The 24332-nt window shown below is 56.9% G+C and overlaps 3 protein-coding genes across 6 annotated transcripts in view; 2 read left to right on the top strand and 1 right to left on the bottom strand.

The window, feature by feature from the left end:
- Positions 1–43: 43 nt before the first annotated feature.
- Positions 44–2798, bottom strand: ARL2 (ARF like GTPase 2). 2 transcript variants are annotated; one of them, XM_074273532.1, is made up of 5 exons: positions 2527–2798; positions 1670–1780; positions 1422–1584; positions 654–734; positions 44–569 (listed from the first exon to the last, which is right to left on the bottom strand). In XM_074273532.1, exons 1-5 carry the CDS (start codon positions 2589–2591, stop codon positions 435–437), a joined length of 555 nt encoding a protein of 184 aa, XP_074129633.1. In that variant the 5' UTR covers positions 2592–2798; the 3' UTR covers positions 44–434. The 2 variants fall into 2 exon arrangements, with proteins under 2 accessions (XP_074129633.1, XP_074129631.1); XM_074273530.1 differs by having other exon boundaries at positions 1670–2000; positions 2439–2590.
- Positions 2799–6727: 3929 nt separating this feature from the next.
- On the top strand, positions 6728–12455 carry BATF2 (basic leucine zipper ATF-like transcription factor 2). The gene is made up of 3 exons (XM_074273526.1): positions 6728–7211; positions 8406–8510; positions 10942–12455. The coding sequence occupies exons 1-3, from the start codon at positions 6756–6758 to the stop codon at positions 11359–11361; spliced, it is 981 nt and encodes a 326-aa protein (XP_074129627.1). The 5' UTR covers positions 6728–6755; the 3' UTR covers positions 11362–12455.
- A 619-nt stretch (positions 12456–13074) lies between these two features.
- Positions 13075–24332, top strand: part of MAJIN (membrane anchored junction protein) — a 20850-nt gene continuing 9592 nt past the window's right edge. Inside the window, exons 1-5 of one of the 3 annotated variants that reach the window (XM_074273528.1) lie at positions 13075–13550; positions 20786–20901; positions 22524–22569; positions 23337–23412; positions 23957–24070. In XM_074273528.1, the coding sequence (XP_074129629.1) occupies positions 20801–20901; positions 22524–22569; positions 23337–23412; positions 23957–24070 (337 nt within the window). In that variant the 5' untranslated portion in view covers positions 13075–13550; positions 20786–20800. Of the gene's footprint in view, positions 13551–19118; positions 19457–19551; positions 19742–20785; positions 20902–22523; positions 22570–23336; positions 23413–23956; positions 24071–24332 lie in introns of those variants that run through there. The other 2 variants (XM_074273529.1, XM_074273527.1) reach the window with 2 other exon arrangements.

Genomic DNA, 24332 nt, shown 5'->3' with positions numbered 1-24332 from the left:
AGGTGGCTGCAGAGGAGCTTGGGGGGGAAGAACAGGCTGGGGCCGGGGTACAGAGGATTTTTATTCTTACAGCTGAGCAGGGAAGGGGCCCTTGGGTGGCACCCCAAGTCTGCTCCACCAATCCACCAAGCGCTTCAGGAGGGACGGGGTTAGGGAACGGGGGCTGCTCCTCCCCAGGGAGGGAAGGCACTCCCCCAGAGCAGCAGCGTCTCTCCTGTTAAATAGCGCGAGCAGCATCTGGTTATGACATGGGGAAGGAAGCATTAGTCGGGGTCCCGCTGGTTTCTGCCCCCTCCATCACAGCTCCCCGGGGGGCCTGGGCCAGAGAGGATCAGGACAAAGGATGGTCTGGGGGAGTCACGGACGCGTGGAGGGGCTGTCCTTCGGGAGGGTCTCGGGGTCCGTCCGGGAGCCGACACGCAGGCGGGAAGGAGTCACTCCGAAGTGAAGATGCGGCTGGAGATGTCATCCAGGAGCCAGTCGACCCCCAGGAGCAGGTTTTCTCCCGTCACCGCACTGCAGCCCTGGATGCACCAATGGTGACTGCGGATGGTGTCTAACTCCAGGATCTGGGGGAGGACAGTGACCCTCAGAGAGCGGCCCCACAAGCCAGTGGGCCCGTGCCGCTGCCCCCCATCAAAGCCTCAGCTCACCTCTCGAATGGCATTAGAGGACAGAGCCCCAGGGAGGTCCTGCTTGTTGGCAAAGATCAGGAGAGTGGCTCCTGCCAGGCGCTAAGAGGGAAAGAAAGGTGGCAGGAGGGCCAGGAAGGGACCCTGAGCTCCACGGACTTATTCCTCAGAGCAGAGGGAGGGAGGTGGGCGGAGAGGGGCACATAATCTCCTCAGGCTTGTGCCCTGGGCGTGTACACGGCAGCCACTGGGGTAGGATGACCAGGGGGCTCCATGCAAGCAGCTGCCCGGTCTTTGAGGAGGGCTGGCGGGTGGGCCCTGGCTCCCCGTGGCTGCCACATGTGTGTGTGCCCGTGTGTGTGCGTGCTCAGCTGGCGGCTCGGCCCTGGCTCCTCACCAGCTGCCCCGTCCCCCCACACACCTCTGCAGCCTTCTGTCATGGCCTCCCTGACCCGCTCTCCTCCACGTCTGCCCATCTTTCCTCAACCTTGGTAGAATCTGTTTTGGGGCCTCTCCGTGACCTTTCACATACCCAGGAGACTGGCAGCTTTCTGAGGACTTACCCACACCCTTTTTCTCTAAATGCTAGGGCACAATGTCTGGCACACAGCAAGAAAGGAGTTTTAGTGGATGCAAAATCACAATCAAGCCAACACTGATTAAGCACCTACTGAATACCAGGCCCTCTGCTTCGAGGGAGCTTCGAGGAGCTTATTTTTCCCTGTGGCTCAGTGTCCCTTTCTGGCAAAGTGAGAAGTCAAGCTTCCCCTCCCCCCAGGCCCTGCCCACCTCCTCCACCAGGAGGCTCTCCAGCTCCCTCCGGCAGTCCTGCATGCGCTGCTGGTCAGCGCTGTCCACCACCCAGATGAGGCCGTCAGTGCTCTCAAAGTAGTTCCGCCAGTAAGAGCGCAGGGACTTCTGGCCCCCCACGTCCCAGATATTCAGCTTGAACCTGGGGAAGAAGAGGGGAGAGGCCGGTGGGTGGTGAGGCCGAGGCCCGCCGGCCCGCCAGCTCTGGGGCGTGGGGCCTCCCTCACCCTCGGTGCTCCAGCGTCTTGATGTTGAAGCCCAGTGTGGGCGAGATGGTGTCGATGTCCTCCCCGTTGAACTTCTTCAGGATGGTGGTCTTGCCCGCGTTGTCCAGCCCGCTGGGGGTGGCTGAGGTTAAGGAGCAGCACAAGCCATCCAACCTCAGGGAGGGGCCTTGTAACCCTGGGGGGGGGCCTGAGGTCATCACGTAACTTCCAATGAAATGATTCCATCAATTCCACAAACAGTCAAGAACCTACTGGTACTTGGCACTTGGACGAGGCACCAAGAAGAATGAAGGCCCTGCCCTCAGGGAGCTTCTATTCTACTGGAGGGGAACTGGAGGAGAGAGGGAAGGCAACACACACACATGAAGCGCTTACTGTGTACCAGGGACATAAAGAAAGGCAAGAAGCAGCCCCTGCCAAGGAGGAGCTCATGGCCCAAGGCATGAGAGCCCAGTCAGACAACTGGGGACACGCCATGGCTCGGACCCGTCAGGTCCTTGCTCAACAGACTCCTGGACATTCCAGCCCTCCCGTGCCCCCGGAGCAGTTGGTCCATTCCACTTTTCCCCCCGCGCCCCCCACCCCCTCTGCTTGGGGACTTTGGTTTAAGCCCGTAGGCCAGAACGCCCCTGTCTTGGTCCTACATGGTATGGACCAATCCTCATCCACAACACCCCTCCAAAGGCTATTGGTCGACCCCGGGCCTACGTAACCCACGCAGGACAGTTGTACGGCCCGGCCAGGCCCAGAGCGGCGCATCCTTCCTTACCCTCCCCCCTCGCGCGGAACGCTTGGTAGCGCCGCCCCCGCCTCTCCCTCGCCCCTAGCCACCCGTGGCTCTGTGAGCCGGAGGATACAGCATGAGGAGCCGCAGCTCCCGCTCTTTCTGCTTCATCTTCTTCAGGATGGTCAAGAGCCCCATGGTCCTCGCCTCCCCTCCCCGCCGCGGCGCCTCCCTAGTCCGGGACCCCGCTCCCCCCTTTCATTGGCTAGCGCGTCCTCCGGCCTCTACACGATTGGTCCGGCTCTTACTTAGGCCCGCCCCTTCTCGCCGGAGTCGACGGCTGGAAAAGGCACCGCCCTGCCGGAGCCGGATAGTGGCGGAGCTACGGCAGGCGGCTGAGCCAAAACTATCCCGCCTCCGCCGCTTAACCCCTAATGTACCGGCCCCCGCGGAAGCCGGGCCCCGGGACTGGAGGGCGCCCCGCAGTGGTCCGACCCGCACATTCCCATTGCGTATACATTTATCTAGTGACGGGGCGTGGAAGGGGGCTTGACAGGGGATCTCGGGCTCCGACCAGCACTTTCCTAGTCTGAGACGGACGTCACCTGCCCTGTGAGAGGGAGGGGAATGTCGGCCTAGTCTTGGAAGTCCCCCGGACCTGTTTCCCTCCCGCCTCAAAAGCCGCGCTCTCCGTAGAAGGAAACCTACAAAGACTTCATTTCCCATGAAGCTCAGGGAGATCCTTTGGACTACATTTCCCAGAAGGTTGAGTGGCGGCCAGGGGGTGGCGACTGCGGGCAAGTCAACAAACATTATTGAGCTCCTTCTGTGTGCCAAGAATTGGGCTAACCTCTGTGAGTAAATAAAGGGAAATGACAGTTCCTAGTCTTAAGGATCTTACAACCCAGTATGGAAGATAACATGCAAACAAATGTGTACAGTCGCATGCGAAAACCATTTATAACGTTCTAAAGCAATTTTACGTTGCAGCTGTGCAATCCTGCGGAACATTTCTAGGTAAATGTTAAACAAGAAAAAGAAACCCAGACTAAAATCCCCACAAAAAATAGCGTATTTCAATTGGCGTCTCCGTCCCATCAGTTCTTCTGGATTTAGGGAGTAGCACGTTTCATCACGAATCCCTTGGCTTAGATGATTGTATTGCTGAGAACAGCGAAGTCATTCGCGGTTGATGATCACACCGTTTTGCTGTTACCACGTACAGCATTTCTCGGATTCTGCTTGCTTCACTTTGCACTGGTTCGTGGAAGTTCAGGTTTTTCTGAAAGCACAACACTATTCTGTCCCATCATGCACCACAGCTTTTTCAACAGTTCCCCAATCCATGGGCAGCTTCTCGGTTTCCAGTTCTTTCCCACAACAAAAAGCTGCTGTCTCTATTTTTGTGCACAGAAGACCCCTGTCTGTCACTCATACATGCCGACTAGTGGAATGGCTTTGTAGCCCTTCGGCCATTGTTCCAAACGGCCCGGCAGAAGGGCTGAGCAGCTCTCAGTTCTACCATGTTCCTCTCCACGTTTGTTATTTTCCTTTCGGACATGCTAGCCGAGCTGCCTCGGAATTGTCTCCATTTCCATTTCTCTACTCTGTGGTGACATAAAAGGGCAGCGGGGGGCACGCTGGCCCCGGAGCCAGGAAGACCAGAACTCAAATCTGGCTTTAATTTTCAACCTTCACCCTTACAAAATCTTGTGTGCTAAAATTTGAGATCTTGTTTAGAAAGATGAATTTGACGGCTGAGTGGAGGAAGGAGTGAAGCAGGGAGAGACTTGGACAGGGAGACAATAATCTGGGGTTGGGGATGGGGGCTGTGGAGAAAAGGAGACACTAGTGAGGAATACCACATGGGGGGAGGGGTAACCCGAAGGAGGATCCAGCCAAGGGGACAGAGTGAGAGAGGGAGGAGAACCAAGTGTCAAGAAGAGGGGATTAACTTCGGAGAGAGCCACCCAACCCCACCTTCTCCCCAAAGCCTTTCACAGCTCCTTTTAATCGGATTATTTTGTTAATCATTTCTTCCTAATCCTGTCTGTAACTTGGCGTGTGTATGTGTACATCTCAAATATTTGTTTCCATCTTGTCTTCCAAATAGATTGTAAGCTCCTTCAGGGAAGGGATTGTCTTTCTTTCTTTTTTTTAATTATTTAATTTCTATTTTATTTTAGAATGTATTTTCCAAATACATGCAAAGATAATTCCCATCATTTACCCTGGCAAAACCTTGTGTTCCTATTTTTTCTCCCTCTCTCCCCTCATCTATAGGTTAAACATGTGCAATTCTTCTAAACATAATTCCATCTTTATCTTGTGAAAGAAAAATCAGATCAAAAGGGGGAAAAAAAATCACAAGAAAGTTAATTTTAAAAAGCAAACAAAAAACTACCCCAAAAGGGGGAGGGGGCAGCTAGGTGGTGCAGTGGATAGAGTATCAGCCCTGAAGTCAGGAGGACCAGAGTTCAAATTTGGCCTCAGATAGCTTCCTGGCTGTGTGACCCTGGGCAAGTCACTTAATCCTAAGTGTCTCAGCAAAAAAAAAAAAAAAGTGGGGAGATCTATCTTTGGGATACAGACCCTGTATGCAGTTTGGTGGCCCTTTGGGTAGAGTTCCAGATTGCTCTCCAGAATGGTTAGATCACTGCACAACTCCACTAACAATGCATTAGTGTCCCAGTTTCCCCAACATTCGTCATTATACTTTCCTGCTGTCTTAGCCCATCTGAGAGGTGTGAGGTGGTACTTCTGTATTTCTGAAGCCATCTCCTAGTAGACCTGCCCACAATAACTTCCTCGGGGGAACAAAAGACCTTAGGACCAACTTGACTAAGATAAGTTAAGGGTCTGGGGCTTCCCCCAAGGTGCCTGGGAACAAGTCAGTGGCCCCTGGGATTCCCCGCAGCATCCCTTACTTTTACTTAAGGGTTTCCAGGCAGCATTTACATTCTGGTCCTCCTCCAGGATGCCAGGGATATTGGGGCTGATGTGCCCAGCACAGAGTCGGTCACCCACAGGACTATGGGAAGGCTTGTGCTCCTGGGCCCCAGAGGGCAAAGTCTGTGACCCTGCCTAAAGTCGGGCTATTGGAGGTCAGCTTTTAAAAACTCCCTAACCGAGAGAGGCTGCCCAGAGGGCCCAGAGCCTGGCCCACCTCAGAAGTGAAGTCAGAGACGAGGTGGACTGTGGGTGTGGATAAGGTGGGGCAATTGTCTTGCTGCTGCCTCGCCTGTTTTCCCTTGATAAGGGGGAGCATGGAGGGAGGGCTCCAGGGCACTGCCTGGGCTATGGAGATAAAAAGCACCAAAATACACTTATAGGAAAAAAGTTGGTTTATGGAATCAGGGAGGCCCAAGTGGGGAGTTCAGCAGGAAATGGAGGCCCAGGGTGGTCACACCAGGAGAGGCAGCACGTTCAGGTCTGCCTCTCAGGGTCAGCTCCATGAGGGCAGCCTTGATTGGCCAAGGAGGGCCGGGCAGGGGTAAGTCCCCAGGCTGCTATAATCCCATTTTACAGATGATGTCACCTAGTAAGTTATCTGAGGCTGCATCTGAACTCCTTTCTTCTAGACTCCCACCCATGGGACTAGTAAAGAGGACCCTGAGCTCATAGCTCCCTGAGATCCCAGTGGGATAAACTGAGCCTCAGGCTTGGCCACACCCAGGAGCCAGGGCTGCTTTCTGGCAGTTACATCATGCTCAGGGAGTCTCAGAGGGAGGCTGTTCCATCAGCCTCTGGGGAGGCCGGCGCTGTCTTCCCCAAGAGTTGGATTTCTTTTCCGTTCCTGGGGAGATCCAGAATTCAAATATGTTTATTTCTATCAAGGGGAGCCCAATCTGCCCCCCCTCCATGAGGAACGTTCACATCTGGGCTTTGGGGTGACCGGGACTCCAGAGAGCATCACCTCCAAGCCCCTTATTTCTGTAGCCAGGGAAGCCCAGGCCCGAGGGCCACACAGAGAATGTCAGCACTTGACCCTGGCTCTGGGGCTCCCCGCTGTGTCCCGCCTCTCAATATTGCTCTGTTCTGTTCCCCAGGAGCCTCAGGGAGAGCAAGCCGGGGAGGAAGGGAGGAAATGTTGGGGTGATTATTCCAGCGGAAATGGAGACAGAAATAGCCAGGGCTCACCAGGAAACAGGCTGGCCTTGTGATGGTCACACAGCTGGCAAGCCCTGGGAAGTAGGCTTTGAACCAGCTCCCCTCCTCCGGTCCAACTTTTTCCCCTGTACCATCTGACTCATTTAGCCCAGCAAGGGACTGTGTTATCCAACCCTTGTACAGGTGGGGACACTGAGGCAGGGAGGTCCCATGATTTGGTCAAGTTCACACGGCTCGCAGTGGTGAGAGCTCATGGGATTTCTCCGGCCTCCAAGCCATTTCTGGCCTTGCTCTGACTTAGCTGGCGGAGACGGGAGCCCCAAGTCTCTCCTCCACAGGCCTCTGCAGGCATTTCCCCTCCGGGCCCTGCCCATCTCTCCCCAGGCTCCCAGGTCCCCGCCCCCGGCCCTTGGCCGGCCTCTCTGGCAGACTGCTGCCCTCCCTGGAAGCTTGGTCAACCTGGGAAAGTCCAGCCACGTGGGCGCAGCCTGGGATTCTGAGCAGCCCCAGGATTTCAGAGAAACTGAAACTGGGCTTGGGGGCGGAGTGGTCAGCAGAGATTTCCACGTTCGCTTCCTGGAGCCGCCTGGGACTTGGAGGCTGCAGGGAGCGCCCCGTCATTCCCCTGGCCTTCCCCTCGGGAATCAGACCATGCACCTGTGCGGCGGGGTGCCCCCCTGCAAGGAAGCGAACCTTCTGCTGGCCACTGTGAGTAGCAGGGCAAGGGCAAGGGAGTCTGGGAAAAGAGGGAATCCGCAAGACCAGGCTCGGTTCTCTGTGCCCGGAGAGGTGGCTTCCATTTGCGGGGGGGGGGACGGACCTGACCAAAGACACCCCTACAGTTCTCTCTCCAGCTTAAGGGCAGAGAGACATGGTGGAGTCCAAGTTGGCCGGCCCTGCTCCGTGCCTCAGTTTCCCTTCCTGTACAATAAGAAGGGCGCTCTTCTAAGACACTGAATCTCGAAAGCCGAATGTCCGCCCACTCGGCTCCTGGCCCATCTCTGAACTTTGCTTTTCTTTAAACCCCGTGTTCTTCGGCTGGTTCCTCAAGCAGCGGCGAGGCTTCCTCTTTTCCTCTCCCAGAGGGCCAGCATTCTCCGGGCCCTCGCCCGTCCAAAGGCTCCCTGGGGGAGCCACCGCGTGGGGCCCAGAGAGGCGGCGGCCGGGTCGGGACCCAAGACTCCAGCCTGGCTTTGTCTCACTCCCCGTCTTTTCTCTTGGTCCGGTGCCAGACTTGGGTTCAGATCTCACCCCCAATATTTGCTGATGCCGAGACCCTGAGCAAGGCTCCTTCTCCCAGACTCAGTTTCCTCACGTGTAAAATGGAGCTAATAATAGTTCTGGGTGAGTGGTTTGCAAAATTCAGTGTTAGAAAAGTCTTCCCTGAATTAGCCTCCCCAAATAGGACAGATGCAGAGAGGGGGAGGGGGAGGCAGTGTCCGGCTGTGCCCCCCAACCTGCCTGATACAGCCGGGAAGGAGCTTGGGGCTCACTTACTCCAGGCTCTCCTGTTTGACACATGGGGAACTGAGGCCCTAGGTCAGTCAGTGGTTTAAGTTCATACAAAGAACCCTGTTCTTGTGGGGGATGCTGGGGGGCGCAGTGTGAACCACTGGCTACAAGCAAGGTCCAAACAAGCCGGAAAGGAGGGCCCAGAAGGACCCTGCCCCGCGCATGGGTGGCAGCAGCTGGTGCCCAGCAGCCCATCGTCCAGCGTTTGAGTCATGTTGGTAACTGGGCATGGCAGCCCCCTGGGGAGAGCGCCAACCTGCCCACGACGCTCCAGTCAGGGCGGGCTTCCTGGAGGAATTGGCTTCCTGAGGGGCATCCTGGGGCACGGGAGGCAGCTCATCCCTGGCAGAAACCCAGCCCTGTGCTACAGCAAGGCCTTCTCGCCTCCAGGATCCCAGGGAGGCGGACAGACAGCTGAAGCGGCGAGAGAGGAACCGGGTGGCAGCTCAGCGCAGCCGGCACAAGCACACCGAGAAGGCCGATGGGCTGCACCAGGTCTGGGAATCCTCGCACCCAGGACTCTGTCCTGGGCCTTCTCACCCCCTCTTCCCTTCCCCGAACCCCAGCCTCCTCGAGCTGGGAGGGACCTCAGGGGGCACGGGTCCAGCCCCTAGCTGAGCAGGAAGCCCCTCCACAACACCCCAGCCTTCACTTGGATCCCTCAGGCAATGGGGAACTCACTACTTTACAAAGCGGTCCATCCCGGGTCTCAGTGTCCATAGCTTCAAGCACACAAGTCTGCATTGGTTCCCAGGAGGCCTCAGTTTGGGGCCCAGAATCTGGGTCCTTTTCTGAGGCCGTTTCTCCCTGGATCCGTTCTGCAGCACATGAGGCAGGTCCCACAAGGCTAACGCCCTGAGTTCGGGAGGCCCTGGGGCTCTGGAGAAGCAGCCCAGCCCCCGCTCAGCTCCGCCTGGGACTGGCGCTCTAAGCTGCAGGCTAGGACCAGGGGGACCAGGCCGCTGGGGGCTGGAGATTGGGGCAGAGGGGAAGCTGGCAGTATTTAGCTGGGAGTATCAGCCAAGCAGCACTTATTTGGCACCTACTATTTGCTGGGTAAACAGCTCCCACCCAATGGGGACTCAGAAGGGAACATCCTAGTGCTGTCTGAGGAGGGACTCGCTCCCCTGGCTGCAGAGAACAGAATCAGGAGCACGGGGAGGGGGGGGGCAGGGGGAAGGGGGAGGACTCCCTGGGATCCCACCAAACAAAGCAGGGGCCGAAGGGGGCGGAGGGAAGGAGGGCCCGGCTGGGGGCAAAGACGGGAGGATGGGGTGCTGTGATAGTGACAACAGCAGCACTTAGGGAGCACCCCAAGATCTGCAAGGACTGAACTAGAATCTCCCCATTTTGTCCATTTGCAGAGGCCTTTTGTTTACAGCCACTTGGGGTGGGGGGTGGAGGAGTCCTCCCCCCCAGATCATGACAGAAAAGCAATAAATATGTACGCTTCAGCTCTGGCGAAGGGAGGTGGCCCCCTGCCCCGTGCTCCCTCCTGCCCTGTGTTCCCCCCTGCCCCGTGCTCCCCCCTGTCCCTTGTTCCCCCCTGCCCCGTGCTCCCCCCTGCCCCGTGCTCCCCCCTGCCCCGTGCTCCCCCCTGCCCCGTGCTCCCCCCTGCCCCGTGCTCCCCCCTGCCCCGTGCTCCCCCCTGCCCCGTGCTCCTCCCTGCCCCGTGCTTCCCCCTGCCCCGTGCTCCCCCCTGCCCCGTGCTCCCCCCTGCCCCGTGCTCCCCCCTGCCCCGTGCTCCCCCCTGTCCCTTGTTCCCCCCTGCCCCGTGCTCCCCCCTGCCCCGTGCTCCCCCCTGCCCCGTGCTCCCCCCTGCCCCGTGCTCCCCCCTGCCCCGTGCTTCCCCCTGCCCCGTGCTCCCCCCTGCCCCGTGCTCCCCCCTGCCCCGTGCTCCCCCCGTCCCGTGTTCCCCCCTGCCCCGTGCTCCCCCCTGCCCCGTGCTCCCCCCTGCCCCGTGCTCCCCCCTGCCCCGTGCTCCTCCCTGCCCCGTGCTTCCCCCTGCCCCGTGCTCCCCCCTGCCCCGTGCTCCCCCCTGCCCCGTGCTCCCCCCTGCCCCGTGCTCCCCCCTGTCCCTTGTTCCCCCCTGCCCCGTGCTCCCCCCTGCCCCGTGCTCCCCCCTGCCCCGTGCTCCCCCCTGCCCCGTGCTCCCCCCTGCCCCGTGCTCCCCCCTGCCCCGTGCTTCCCCCTGCCCCGTGCTCCCCCCTGCCCCGTGCTCCCCCCTGCCCCGTGCTCCCCCCTGCCCCGTGCTTCCCCCTGCCCCGTGCTCCCCCCTGCCCCGTGCTCCTCCCTGCCCCGTGCTTCCCCCTGCCCCGTGCTTCCCCCTGCCCCGTGCTCCCTCCTGCCCCGTGCTCCCCCCGTCCCGTGTTCCCCCCTGCCCCGTGCTCCCCCCTGCCCCGTGCTCCCCCCTGCCCCGTGCTCCTCCCTGCCCCGTGCTCCCCCCTGCCCCGTGCTCCCCCCTGCCCCGTGCTCTCTCCTGCCCCGTGCTCCCTCCTGCCCCGTGCTCCCTCCTGCCCCGTGCTCCCTCCTGCCCCGTGCTCCCTCCTGGCTCACTCTCCTCCACAGACAATCCCTCCTTTGGGTTTTAGTACGTCCGTTTTGGACCCTCTTCCTTCTCTTTTCCCGTTACCCCCTAAAAGCCCACAGAGTTTTGCGTCTCCCCCATGAAGTTCTGGTTCTGGTTCTTTGGTTTCTGCTGCTGGAGTGCGGCCCTCTGCTCTGGCCAGCCTGACCCCAGGGGCGATGAGAAGAGGGATTGTGGGCCGGAGCGGGTGACCTGCTCCCCCCTGCTGCCTAGTTCCGAGTTCAGGCCTGGGCCGGCGGCTCAGCGCATGCCCGCCCTCCCCCAGAACCGCCAGCAGCCTCGGACTCGGGGGCTCCCTCCGGCTGACGGAGCCATTCCCTTGTGTCTTTCCGGCCCCAGGAACACGAGTGGCTGGAGAAGGCCAACCAAGTCCTGCGGAAGGAGATCCGGTCACTGCAGGCCGAGGTGAAAGGGTGGCTCCGGACCCTGGAGGAGCATCAGCGCGTCTGCCTCCTGACCGAGGTTCCCGGCTCTGCCCAGACCCCGCCTGAGCGGGCGCCCCCGATGGGTCAGCGCCCCCCGCCTGCGCAGGCCCCTGCCTCCCCCTCTGCTGGGCCCCCTCCAGCCCCTGCAGTGCAGGCCCCGCCTCCTCCCGGCTTCTTCTCCCATGGCTCCCTCTCCTCCCCTCTCCCACCTCTGGCAGCCCTGACCCAAGCCCATGGGCCTCCCAGCCTCCCGGCCTCTTCCTCTGGTCTCGGCCCTCTTCCCCCAGCTGGCAGCCTGCTCCTCCGCTGCCCAGAAACCTCAGAGAGGGCATGAGAAGAACAAACGCATGAAGAGTCTCCACTACCCCCACCGAGGGCCTCCCACCGCCCCTGCCGGACTCCACGTCCCTCTGAAGCTCCACCCTCCCTCCCTGACCCTGGGCCGGAGGCTGCATCACGCAGCCCCCCTTTCCTGTCCCGGCTCCTCCATCAGCAGAACCCTGACCCGGAGAACAAGCTGCCGAGCCTGGGGAGGGCCGGGGTGCTCAGCTCCCTCTCTGGGGGCCCGGCCGGCCCACCCCGGGACACGAGGCCCGTGACCCTGCCCGGCCGCCCCCTCCTTGGCCCGGCAGCGGATTCCCGCGGGCGCTCCCCCTCGAAGGCCGAGGAGCACGGACTCCGCTGGCGGGCTGCGTGTCCCACGCTTGCGGCCGCCCCCAAGCGCTCGGGCCTGTCTCTGAGACATCCCGGGGCCTGCCGGAGTCAGCCAAAGAACCCTCATTCCTGCCCCCCGCTGCGACCCCTTTCTGCGCCTCGGTTTCTCCAGCAGCTGGCTGTGGTCCGGCCTTCATAACTCCTTCCCGAGGTTCTCTGAGTCTCACTGCCCCGAGCCCGGACAAGGGGGAAAGGAGGCGGGAAGCGGGGCGGAGGCTGCGGGCTCTCTGCCTCCTCCCGGCCTTTCCAGGCCAGTCCAGGCGCTGAGGACGGCCGGGCCGGGACAGAAAGCGTGCCTCTGGGGCTCCAGCACACGAGCAGCCCCGTGCCGGCCGGATGTCTCGGGGGAGGCCCCGGAACTGACAGGGCCTGGGGAAGCCCGGGGCCCGGGGAGGATGCCGGGGCGGGGGCCGGGGCAGCTGGAGGCCGCGTCCCCGGAGCGAGAGACAGGAAGGGCTCCAGATGCCAAGCGGAGCGCGGCGTGCTTGGTTCCCGGGCCGCGGGGGAAGAAGTGGGGGAGGAGGACACGCGTGTGCCCACGCGGCCGCCCCCCACGCCAGCGCCCGGCCAGCCTCCCAACACCGAGGGCCCAGAGCCGCAGCTGCCAGCCGGGCCAGACCTCCGAAGCGGGCACATCCGCAGGTGGGCGGTGTCGGGTCCCCCGCTGGGAGTCTGGGGGGCGTCACAGAAAATAAACAGAAGCTTCCCCGCTTGGTTCGGCCTCTTCTTCCGGCAGGGCTGAAACCTTCAGGCTGTGGGGGTCCCGGGGGGCACTGCAGGGGGCTGGGGGGTGCAGGCCTGCCTCCCCTTCCACTGACGGGCCACGGGGGAGGAGGAGCGCTGCCTTGGGAGGTTGTGGGAGGAGGGACCCGCGCCCGGAGAAAGCAGCCGAGGGGGCGGCCCGGCCAACGGGACCAGAGTGAGGAGCCCCCCGGAGTCCCAGGGACGGAGCTCCCTACCGCTCGGGACAGCCCCCACGGCTAGGAGGCCGGCCTCCCTCCGGCCTCCTATTGCCGCGGCCTCCGTTCTCCCCCCAAGAACAAAGCGGACAAAGGTGGGGGCCCCGTCATTCCCTTAGCTCATCCTGCAGCTCTTATCTGTAACCGCAAGACAGGGCTGGGGGGGGTCCTGGGCCTGGGGCCGGTTCAGCTCCCGCCCCATGAGCCTGGCTGGGCCACCCTGGCCGAGTCACTTACCTTATGTTTGTGGGGGCGGCTGGGCCAGCTCTGGCCTGACTCCAAGCCAAGAGCTGCTTGGGGGAGGGAATGAGCCGGAAAAGCAGATTTCAGGAAGGCCAGTCTCAAGGCTCCATTTTCATAGAAAATCCTGTAATTGGCCTAAAGGGAAGCGCCCTCACTTTTAAACACTCTGATTGGCCATATTGGCCATAAGAGAAGCACCTTCACTTTCCTGACGTTCTGATTGGCCATAAGGAGTCTCCCTCACTTTCCTGATGTTTTGATTGGCCATAAGGGAGTCTCCCTCACTTTTATGACATTTTGATTGGTCGAAAGAAGTCTCCCCTCACTTTCCTGACGTTCTGATTGGCTGTAAGGGAGGCGCCCTCACTTTCCTGACGTTTTGATTGGTCGAAAGGAGTTTCCCTCACTTTCCTGATATTCGGATTGGTCGAAAGGAGTCTCCCTCACTTTCCTGATGTTCTGATTGGCCGTAAGGGAGTCGCCCTCACTTTGCAGACCAAGGCCCCGGGATGTCGGGGTGGAGGCCGGTTGTCTTCACAATAATAACAGGGACGGCTTCGGGCTTTCTGCGCCACTCTCGGGCCCTGGGGCGTCCTCCTCACCAAAGGTGACTCCCTGCAGTGCTTCCTTCCCCTTTGGGGGGCGCCCGGGACTTCCGGGGGGGCGGCTTCAGAGGCTCATCTGCGAGCTTGTTGAGGGCAGGGCCCGCCCTGGGGGCGAGGGGCTTGGCGAGATTTAATGGAAGTCAGTAACCCCCGTGTGCCCCAGGTGCGCCGGCTTGCTGTCTGACCCCGAATCCCTCAGGCCCCCGCCCCCCTCCCCCCAGGGGCTGGGTTACAAGCGCCACAGTTAGGTTGAGCCGGGAGTCACGTTGCTTCTCCGCCTCAGTTTCCTCCCCTGTAAGATGGGCACAGTGGCCTTTGTACTTGGCCCACGCCTCTGGGCCTCGTTCTGCCGCTGGCCGGAGGCAGCGGCCTAAAGGAGCGGGGCTGGAGCCCCGGGCTGGAGGTGGGACCGCAGGCGCCCGGATGTTGGGGAGTCAGGGGCCTCCCGGCAGACGGTGGGCCCCGGCCCTGAGCCGCCTTGCGCCGGCGGCAGCCCAGGGGAGGCCCAGGGGAAGCAGGAAGTGAGGCTGCGGAGCAGGAGGCCCCCGGGACTTGGGGAAGCGCCGCAGCCTCTCCCGGGAGCACCCGGGCCTCTGCTGCCTTTCCCGGCCTCCCAGGATGTGGAGCTGGGCAAGGCTTGGGCCGCGCTCCCTCCGCGCTCCCTCCGCGCTCCACGGCTCTGCTGCTGCTCTGGACAAGCAGTCCCCTCCCCCCCTCCCCCGCAGACGGGGAGCGAGGATCCAGACCATGACTGTGCCCCACTGGGGACCCTCAGGAGCGGGGCCCAGCAGGGAGAGCCCTCTCCAGAGCCCTGCGAGGCCAGAAGGATCGGCCGTATTATCGGCCCGTTTTACAGAGTAGGAAAGTGAAAAGCCCCGGCCTAGCTCCCCTGTTTCAGGTGACGGGTTATGGGGTTGGGGCCCAAAGTTGGGGTTCGGGCATGGGAAGGAGTCACAGTGGGCATTCTCTCAGGCAAAAGGTGGGTTTTTTTAGGGGAGGGGTCACGACAAAATGAAGGGGTACACCGACTGGGGGAGGGGAGAAATGCAGTGGGAGAGCCTGGGAGGCCGGGTCCCCAGAGGAACTCAGGATTTCCCAGGAGAAAGGAGCCCCCCTTCCCCTCCCCCCCCCTCAGGGGCACCGAGAAAGGGGCTCGTGCCCTAAAAGAGCCAGAAGGGGGAGAACGGGCTGGGGGAAGGGAAGGGGAAAGACCCCGAGGCGAGGGCTGGCCCGGAGATTGTCCTGGGGGGAAACAGCCTTGGCTGGAGAGAACTGGGACTTAGGCCTGATTACCTGGAGAGGGAGGGAGCAGCCTTCTTCCAAATTAATTTTTATCAGTTTCTCTGCCCACCCCGCCTGAGGAAGGTCTCATCCAGGGCAGTGGCCGGAGGCCTGGAGCCCTTAATTTGTCTTCAGGCCTGGCACCGCATTTACTGGGTCACCCAGCTGCCCACACACCTACGCATGGCTCCCTGCTCCCTTTCCTCCCTCCGTTGCCCCCCAGGTCCGAGTACTTTCACATGTGTAGATTCACGGTGACTTTTTAGAGATTCACACGAGCACAATGGATTGATTGAAGGACAGACCTGATCCCCGGGAGCCCCTGAACCTCAGCCACTCCCTGTTTGAAGCGGTCCGTGCCCTAGTTTTCCAAATACAAAAATCAGGACACCTGGTTTGACAAAGGCCCTTCCTTTTGTAAAGTCCCGCTCCCTTTCCTTGAATGGGGTGACTGGGGAGAATCTGGGACAAGGCGAGGGGCGGGCCGCTCCCAGCCGCCCGAAGCGCCCCCTCCCCAGCTTGGGCTGGGGCCTGGATCTTGAGCTCTCCCTCGGAACACCCGGGGAGGCCGCAGCAGGGTACGGTGGAGAGGGAGCTGGATTTTCCAGAAAGAGGCCCTGAGTTCAAACTAGTCTCTGCTCATCCTTCTGCCCATGAGGGTTTGCAAGATTCCATCAGAAACTTTCGGTTTGTGTCACTATCTCCATTTTCCAGAAGAGGAGACCAAAGTTCTCAGTAGTTTGTCCATGATCACCCAGCCCGTGTTGGAGATGGATCCTTCTGGATCTCTGGGGCCGGTCCTCCTAGGGTTAAGTGCCTGTTCTGTCCGGGCACTGGGCTACAGCCCCTGCCCTCAGGGAGCTTTAACTAAAATCCTCCCCGCAGCGGGGAGTCCCCCCAGAGGATCTGGAGCAGGACAGGAAGGCCGGAGGGACAATAACTTGGGCTGCGTGGGAAAGGGCTCTGGAAGCTAGGTGAGGAGTCGGGATTTGATCCCAGAACCAATGAGGAGCTGAGTCTGCCCTCAGTGGAGAAGTGGACAGTCCACTCTTCTGTCCACCGGGTCACGGTGATGATCCTTGGTTCACTTCTTTTTTCTGCTTTTTTTTTTCCCCCTTTTGCTCTGGTTTTTCTCTCCCAACATGATTCATAAAAGCAATGGGTTTTAAAACTAAATAAATTGACCAAAGAAAAAAAAGAGAGAGAGAGAGATTCTTTGGCCATGGAAACCCATGAAAGAAGGAAAGAATGAAAAAATAAAATGGCGTCTCCTCTAGCAAGACCCCTAGAGTATTGGGAGAGGAGGCGAAGGGTGTCAGGAAATAGTTTTTAGGCTGGCAACGTTAACCGAGCTGCCGCTACTCTAGCCTGGTCCAGAGACCAGTGGAGGGAGTTTCATCAAAGTGATTTCTCACCATAAATAAAATGAGAAGAAAAAAGGAAGTCAAGCCAGAGGTGGACGCTTTGCAGGCTCTCGAAAGCATTGAGAGGCATCATTTGAACAAGAGGAAAGTCCATCTGCTGCTGGTCAGCGTCACCTTGTCTAGAACCTTTTCTTCTTTTTAAAATTTTCTTTTCAAATGTATACTCTTTTCTTTAAAAACATTTAAATGAAAATTTTTTCAGAATTTATGCTTTTAAAAGAGATTTAAAGACTCTCCCAGCGTCCCCCAGCCGGTCCTGAAAAGGACACTGGTCATTGGCAGACCTTTGCCTGCCTCCACACATCAGGAATGGCCTCGGGTCCCCCGGTGTAGGAAGGAGTAAACAGGAAGTCCAGAGGATCCATTCCCCCTTCACTTAGCCCAGATAAAGCTCAGAGCCAGGATGATGGATCAAGTGGCTACAGAGTTAAACCTGAGCTCTAGGACAAGAACAAATTTAATGATGCCATCCATCTTTGTTTTATGGAGCTAATGGCCCATCCCAGGATGGGCCCTGGGACTCTGGGAATGTGTTACAGGGTCCGGCCAAGGCCAGGACAACAGCCTTTACTGTCTTTATGGGAGAAAGCTGTCAGTCAATCATAAAATGATACTGGCCCTCCTCCACCAATTACAGCTAGCCAAGACCCCCAGGGTGAAGGCCTGGGAGTGGAGGTAGCATGTAGCACCTTTTCTCCTCACCAGTTACTGCCAGAGAATGCTTGAGAAGAAGAAAACTGAAAACTGGATAGTTAATCAAGAAGCATTTATTAAGCACTTACTGTGTGCGGGCACACTAAGGTAACTTTTTGCTCCTCAAATCCCTTTTCACAACAATACCAACTGGGCCATGGACCACTAAGGTAATTGAATATACTACTCATAATGTTCCTTTAGATTTAGTCTTTAAGCACTTAAATAACTTTTGCTCAAAGCTCCAAATTAAAAAGAACATTTTGTAATTATAAAATATAAAATTGTATTCCAGTTGCACTTATGAAAGCTCTAAAAATCAAATTACAAACCTCTTCATAAAATAATTACAAATACTTTATATGGGATATTTTGTAAGAATTAAAAGAAGGAATCCAGCAAGACCTTTTATGCTGACTATTATCTGTAAGGTTTCATATTAAATTTCCTTTTTTTGCACATTTTGTTGGACATAAAAACATTTTAAATTAAATAAGTTACAATTTGGATGATGTTTAATGTAACATAATACATTCGTGTCTAAACAATTTAAATGTTAGGCTTTTAAAATTTGGGAAAGGGTTTGAAATTTCTGACTCCGTCGTACCAAATAGACTTAAATCTGCTTCTGCTTTGAGTTTCTTTTTGTGTTCTTTTTTTTTTCCCCATAATAATAATTTTTCATTTTCAAAATACATGAGAAGCTAGTTTTCAACATTAAACCTTATGCTCCAAATTTTTTCCTCCATCCCTTCCCTCCTTCGTTCTCTCCTAGATAGCAAGTAATCCATATTTGTTTTTTTTTCTTCTTTTTCCAATATTTGTTAAATGAGTAATTGTTCTGTACATATATCCACATTGATCATGCTGCACAAGAAAGATCATATTAAAAAGGGGGGAAATGAGAAAATAAAGCAACCAAGCAAGAAGTCAAAACTCCAACTTACAAAAATACGATTTAAAAAATGCAGGGAGAAGTTTACTCTCTTGCTAAAAGATGGAAATTCATTTTTATCTTCAGCCGTATAATCACTTGATGAAATTGCCCAACTGATTAGGATATAAAATACTTTTCTACTGGCAAATGACAAGCTGCAGTAAATGTACTAAAAGTACAGTTCGTATTATATTGCTTTGTTTTTAAAAAATCAATTTAGTCGTCTCCTACTCTCCATGACTCCATTTGGGTTTTTTTTGGCAGAGATATCTGGAGTCGTTTGCCGTTTTACAGATGAGGAAACTGAGGCAAGTAAGGTTAAGTGTCAAATCGATAGGAAGTGAACTCAGGGCCCCTTGATGTCAGGCCTAGTACTCTAACCACTGCACTACCCAGCTGCCTGTTTTTAATAAAGTTTATATATAAAATAATCTTCATAAAGGAAGAGTCTCTGCAGACATGATTCCCTTCCACCCGGGCACATCAGCTGGGCTCTCCCATAAACTCTAGTGAATGATCCCCACCTTCCCTTTAAACGTGGCCTTGGGATTGTGGTGGAGTGCCAGTGAGTCACGGGAAGGGATGTGCCCCTTACAGAAACTGAGTAAGTGCTCCTTCCTAGGTCCCCGTCACAGGGATCTGGATGTGAAAGGGAGTAAATCCCCTGGACTCTGGAAGCCTGCGCCCTAAGGGGGCTCTGGTGGCCAGGGGGGTCACTGTCCCCCCTAGAGGAGCAGGCCTGGTGACCAGAGGGGATTCCACTGTCTCACTAAGGTTTCTACGACTAGCCAGAAAGGGCCTGGCAGGGCTGGGACTCCCCCCTGGGGCCCAGGGGCCTCCCGGGCCCTCCACAGCTGGAATGGGGACAAGGGGCCGGCCAGGCGGACTGCTTTCTATTGTGGGCGGGGGAAACTGAGGAACAGAGATGTCTCTCACCTGAAATTGCTGCAACAAATGTATTTTGTTAACCTTGAAGTGCTGTGTCTATGGGAGCAATTAATAATAATAATTACTCTTGCATTATAATGTATCCATAATTTATATTTTTGATTTATTCTAAAATTTAATTGATTTTGATTCAATATTTATGCAGTATTTGAGTTAATATTTAATTCAGTATTTGTAATTAACCACAATGACGATTATAACAATGACAACAACAGTAAAGCCGGGCCCAGAAGGAACGGGGACTTGCCCGGGTCAGGAATCAGGAAGTCCTGGGTTTATCTTGGCCAGGTGACCTGCCTGGGCCTAGGCTTTCTTAGCCCTAAAATGGGTATAAATCATGCTCCACTCCCGGTTAAGGGAAGGGGGCTGCTTGGCAAACCTACAAATGCGCAGCCGAGGATGCCCAGGGCCAGCTGGAGCCTCAGTTTCCCCCTGTGTAAAGCTGAGGGCTGGGTGCCAGCTGCACCTGGAACCCAGGTAGAAGGAGGGCTCCTGGGGAAGGGCGGTACCAGGCCCCTGCCTGCCCCCTTCTGGCCTCTAGGTGTCACTGTTTGGTGGCAGTGGCTCCAAGGCCTGAGCTAGGCCTGACCCCAACTGCTGCTCCTGGAGCTGGGCCCTCTGGCAGGTAGGAACAGGAGGGGGTGAGACCACTTGAGATAACCCCCCCCCCCAGCCCCAGCTCACCATCACCTCTGTGGAGGAGGGGAAGCAAAGGTGAACCAGGGCTGGGAGGAGAATTCTGGGCCCATTGTACAGCTGGGTGACTGAGGCCCTCCCCCAGGACTCTCCAGAGTGGAGTCCAGGTTCTTCCCCATTCCTGCCCATTTCACAGATGGAGGCGCTCCCAGGGTCTCAGGACGCAGCCAGGCACCCTCCAGACTCCCAGCAGCACCCAGGGCCTGGCAGAGAGGTGTGCTTCCAGCTCTGGATGCAAGATCCTTTTCCTTCCTCCTCCTCCTCTCCCTCCCCCCCGACTTGGTCACCATCATCACCAGGACCATTTCCCAAGCTCCGAGCCCGGCCATGTTCCAGGTTCTCTGGCAGGATAGCGCCTGTCATTGGCCCAAGCTCGGGTTCCAGCCCTAAGGAGTCCTCTCCCCTTCTGGGCCCTCGCAGCCATCTGTGCCAGCTCTCCTGGCAGGAATGCCTGGGCACCTAAGGGGCCTCCCTGCTTGGCCTGAGCTGGCCCTGGGCTCGGGGGGTCCTGGAGGCCACATGGAGTCTGTGCAGAGCCCTCATCTCCATCTCAGATGGAGCCATGAGCACGAGCGCTGGGCTGTCTGAGACTGGCAGCCAACAATTACCAGCAATTAGGCCTGGCCGAGCCCTTTCAGGCCTCCCAGGCCGAAGCCTCCACCCCCACATCCTCCCATCCCAGGGGTATCAGCCTCTCAGAGGATGCAGACGGCCATGCCATGCCCGCAGACAGCCCTGCCCACTTGGGACCACACCATACTGGGGCCAGGCCGAATACCCTGGATGCCAGGGCCCGAGCGGGTGGCAGAGATCATTACCCTGACATTTCTGCCCCTGCCAAACGACCTCCTCAGAACTCCCCCAACCCCGAGATAGAGATATAGTAGGCACGGGCCCATTTATTGCTGTGGAAGTTGATGCTGCTTGCCCGGGTCACCCAGAATGTGGTGTCTGGAGTGGGTCTGACCCAAGGTGTTTCTCTGCCCATCCCGCCCCACAGGTCCCACTGTACAGGTAAGACTGGAGACCCAGAGAGGCCCAGCTGCCAGTTTCCTGTCCAGTGAGAATGCCCGGTTCTGCTCTTGGGCCCCGGACCAGCTGGGTGACCTTACCGAGAAGGCCCCCGGGGGGCTCAGCTTGCCTTTCTGGAGGATGGGCTTTCTCCTGGGCACCCCTGGTTCCCCTGACACCGAGAGTCCGAGCCCCGGCCCTGGCTTTGGCGCTCCTCTCATGCTGAATGTTCCTTTGGTTCCCTCAGCTGCTCCCTGAAGCAATGAGTCTGAAAGCCTTCACGTACCCACTGCCTGAGACCAGGTTCTTTCATGCCGGCAGCAGCGTGTACAAGTTCAAGATCAGATACGGCAGCAGTATCAGGTAACTGGGGGGCCCCGGGCTCAGGCCGCCCGCTCCGGTCCATCCCTCTCTGCCTCGGCCCAGCACCCAGCGAGGGCAGCCGTGTGGGGATCCATGGGGAGATCTCTCTCTTTGCTTTTTTAAGCAATTGGGCTCTGGCAAGTCTCAGGTCAGATTTAAACTTCTGGCCGGTGCTCTGTCACTGAGCCATTTAGCCGCGCCCTAGGGAGGTTTCTTGGGGACAAACTTGGAGTCACAGAATCCCGCGATTTGAGTTGTCATCCTCTGGCCAGCCTCTCATCCCAAAAGCAATTCCCGTTAGAAGCAGCTCCGAATCTTGCCTTTGCAGCAATGGCTCGGATGGTTCGGAGCAGAGGAGCCGGGAGGGGGAGGGGGCCCGGCTCTTGACCGATTCACCCAGAAACTGTTCTTACCAGGATGGAACCTGAGTCACTGAGTCAGTGAACATTTATGTGCCGGGCATTGTGCCAGGGAAACAAAAAGAGGCAAAGGGCAGCACCTGCCTTCAAAAAGTCCTCATAGTCAGCTATGTAAGTGTCATCTCCCTGAATGTGGGAGCCACGTTCCTGCTGCGTCTTCCCGGCTCCTGACTCACAGAAGGTCACTAGCCCAACGCCAGATTATGCCGGAGAAAAGGTTTTGACCCAGACCCTTTTGTGCCGAACAAAAGAATAAAAAGGAGTCTATAGAAAACACGGAACTTAATATGTAGCAGGCCCAGTGCCAAGCCTAGGGATCCAGGGGAGAAGCCCCGGGAAGGCACGGCCCCCCTCGGTTATTGGAGTGTCCATTACAAATGAGGTGCAGGCGATGATCAATTATAAAAGCCTCGGTTCTTCCCAGGGTTGTGATCCAGAGCAATTTGGACAGAAAATGCCATCTGCACCCAGAAAAAAGAATTAAGGAGACTGGATGTGAATCAACATACTCTTAAGTTCACTTTTGTTTTTTTTTAATCTCTCTCATAGTTTTTTCCTTTTGCTCTGATTTTTCTCTCCCAATTTTCTCTTCCAAAGCAATGAGTGTGAAAAACAAAACAAACAAACAAACAAAAAAGAATATTGGATTTAGGGATTTAGAAAAAAAAATAATAACTGGGCAAACAAACAAACAAACAAATGAGGCACAGGTTCCTTGCACTTTCCCAGAGAGAGGTCAAGGACCAAGCTGAGCAAGAATTCAGTGAATGCCGAACCCTTGCCATCTGCATCTGTGCAGATGAAACGTCCAATGTTTCTCTGAACCCTCCAAGAACATGAGAGAAAATTTCTGTCTTAATTTCTTAGTTCTTAGCTTTAAATATTCACTTGATTTATAACTTCAAAAACTTTAAATTGCACTAACACTTTTGGAACACCTCATATGGGAACTCATGTTTTTCTCACATGACTCCAGTTTCCCCCTCCCGGAATTGTTCCCATGTACCGGTCCACCGAGAGTGTAGGAGTGCTTCTTTCTCCCTGTGACCCATCCAATATCAACGATTCCCTTTTGCCATCTTTTAACTTGTTGCTCTATCATTTTTCTGATTTGTGCTGCACCTTCCTCAGCTAAAGCCAGGCTCTGCTTGGAGAGGAAGTCTCTCTCTTCCATCATGACTCACTTGTTTGTTTGCCTTCCAGAGGGGAAGAAATAGAGGATAAGAAGATTGTCAGCCAGGAGCTGGAGGTAGGGATTGCAAGAAGCAAACGTCTCTCAGGAAAGGGGCTCCTTTGTGCTGAAGGGATGATTGCTCCTGGGGCTTGGGGAGTCTTGACAGCCCCTGGTTGGGCCGGCCTGCCTGTGTAGCTTGCTCCATGCAGAAGGGCAGCGGATGTGCACATTTCCTGTTTTCCTGGGTTTTTTAATGCATTTAAAGCTCTGACCTTTCTCACTCCCGCTAGCTGAAATGTCAGCATCTTCGATGCTGATGCCGCAAGACCTTTTGTTTCTGCCCGACGTCGGGTGACTGGCAGGCAGAGCTTTCTGCCTCCGGAAGGATGGAGCCTCCCGGGGTTCTGGCCCACTGCCCTGGCTCTGCCCCTGCCTGGGGCCTGACAGTCCAGGAAGCACAACTGTAAATACCCAGGCCGGGCAGCCACATCTTGCCCTTAATTAGAAACACTCACTGCTGCCGGGCCCCCAGTTCTCAGAGCCCGTGCTTTCTGTCGCATCCCTGGAGAGTCCAGCCTCCCCCAGGAGGGTCAGGGTCTCGCTGTCAGCCTTGGTGCCCATTAGATACCTTGTGGATGTCACATACAGCACAGCCACCTGCCCTAAAAAGAGGGCCTCCCTCCCCCACTCTGCCCAGCAAGCATCCCTGGAGGACGGGCTTCCGTGGCATATCTCTCCCAACCTAAAGCGAGAGAAGAAACGGCCCAGAATATGGTGATGGGGGCACAGGTGGGCTGAGCCACGTTACAAATGTTAAAGCAAGTTTTTCCCCCCATTTTTAGGACTCCATTCGGGCCGTCTTGGGGAACCTGGACAATCTGCAGCCATTTACCACTGACCATTTCGTCATATTTCCTTGTATCTTTTCTTCCAGCAGTGTTGGGTTCTAGGTCAACTTGAGTCTATAGAGAATATGGTGGGGAAGGAAGCCGATGGCATCTTGGGGTTGTCTTAGGGGGCAAAGTGTCCAGGACTGGGGGAGAAAGAAGTGGGTAGGGAAGGTCAAGGAGAGGAGAGGAGCTTAGCAGGGGGGCCCAAACTGGTCAGAACTGACCCAGAGCATCATGGGGTATTCTGGGCACCATAATTCATGAAAGACGTGGATAACGTCATGTCTGTGAACTTGCTTATGGACCAGAAGTACCCAAGTGGAGGCCAATGGGCCGCTTGGAGATTCTCACTGAGGAGGGTCTGGCTTGGTCCCCTGAAATCCCTCCCGACCCCCCAGATTCTGTGGGTGGAAGGGTGGGAATGGGCTTCCGTCTGCCTTGCCTAGGCTTAAGGGGGACTGCCAAAGTCTGGTCCACATGGGAGGGCAGGGAGTGGGGAGCCGGAATCCCACCCCCAAGGAGCCTGCGGTCCTCTCTCAAACGTCCTGGCGCTCCTTAGCCCCGGCTGGCAGATAAGAGCAAATGGGAACGGGTGTCCCACCTGAGATTCAAGCACGGGGCGGCCCTCCTCGAGCCCTACCCTTTTGTCTGCACCCTCTATGTGGAGATGAAGTGGGTGCCTGCTGGTAAGTAGGGGAAGGGGGAGGACAGATTGAGGGGTAGCTTCTTTCCCCAGGCTCCTCTGCCCATCTCTCTGGTCTGCCTGCGGGGCAGTTAGCCTCTCTCTGGGCCTCAGTTTCCCCATTTGGAAAATGGGGAGAATAATACTTGTCCTCCTTGAATGGGGTAATGGAGGGGTAAGTTCTCTGTAACTCCCTAGGTCTGAAGCTTTGGCCTTGATGCCAGTCATCTCCAGTTTGGCATGAAGGGGTTAATCAGGACTTTTTC

The sequence above is a fragment of the Sminthopsis crassicaudata genome, chromosome 6 (assembly GCF_048593235.1).
Source record: "Sminthopsis crassicaudata isolate SCR6 chromosome 6, ASM4859323v1, whole genome shotgun sequence".
In the NCBI taxonomy this organism is placed as follows: Eukaryota; Metazoa; Chordata; class Mammalia; order Dasyuromorphia; family Dasyuridae; genus Sminthopsis; species Sminthopsis crassicaudata.
This window is presented reverse-complemented; position numbering and strand designations above follow the sequence as displayed.

Excerpts from the sequence above, each read along its gene's own strand:
- ARL2 (XM_074273530.1), bottom strand. The coding sequence starts at position 1,866 with ATGACCTCAGGCCCCCCCCCAGGGTTACAAGGCCCCTCCCTGAGGTTG. Across the intron at positions 735-1,421 it reads AGAGCCTCCTGGTGGAGGAG|CGCCTGGCAGGAGCCACTCT; the intron begins GTGGGCAGGGCC and ends TTTCCCTCTTAG. Across the intron at positions 570-653 it reads CCTCTAATGCCATTCGAGAG|ATCCTGGAGTTAGACACCAT; the intron begins GTGAGCTGAGGC and ends GTCCTCCCCCAG.
- BATF2 (XM_074273526.1), top strand. The coding sequence starts at position 6,756 with ATGGGATTTCTCCGGCCTCCAAGCCATTTCTGGCCTTGCTCTGACTTA. Across the intron at positions 7,212-8,405 it reads CGAACCTTCTGCTGGCCACT|GATCCCAGGGAGGCGGACAG; the intron begins GTGAGTAGCAGG and ends TCTCGCCTCCAG. Across the intron at positions 8,511-10,941 it reads AGGCCGATGGGCTGCACCAG|GAACACGAGTGGCTGGAGAA; the intron begins GTCTGGGAATCC and ends TTCCGGCCCCAG.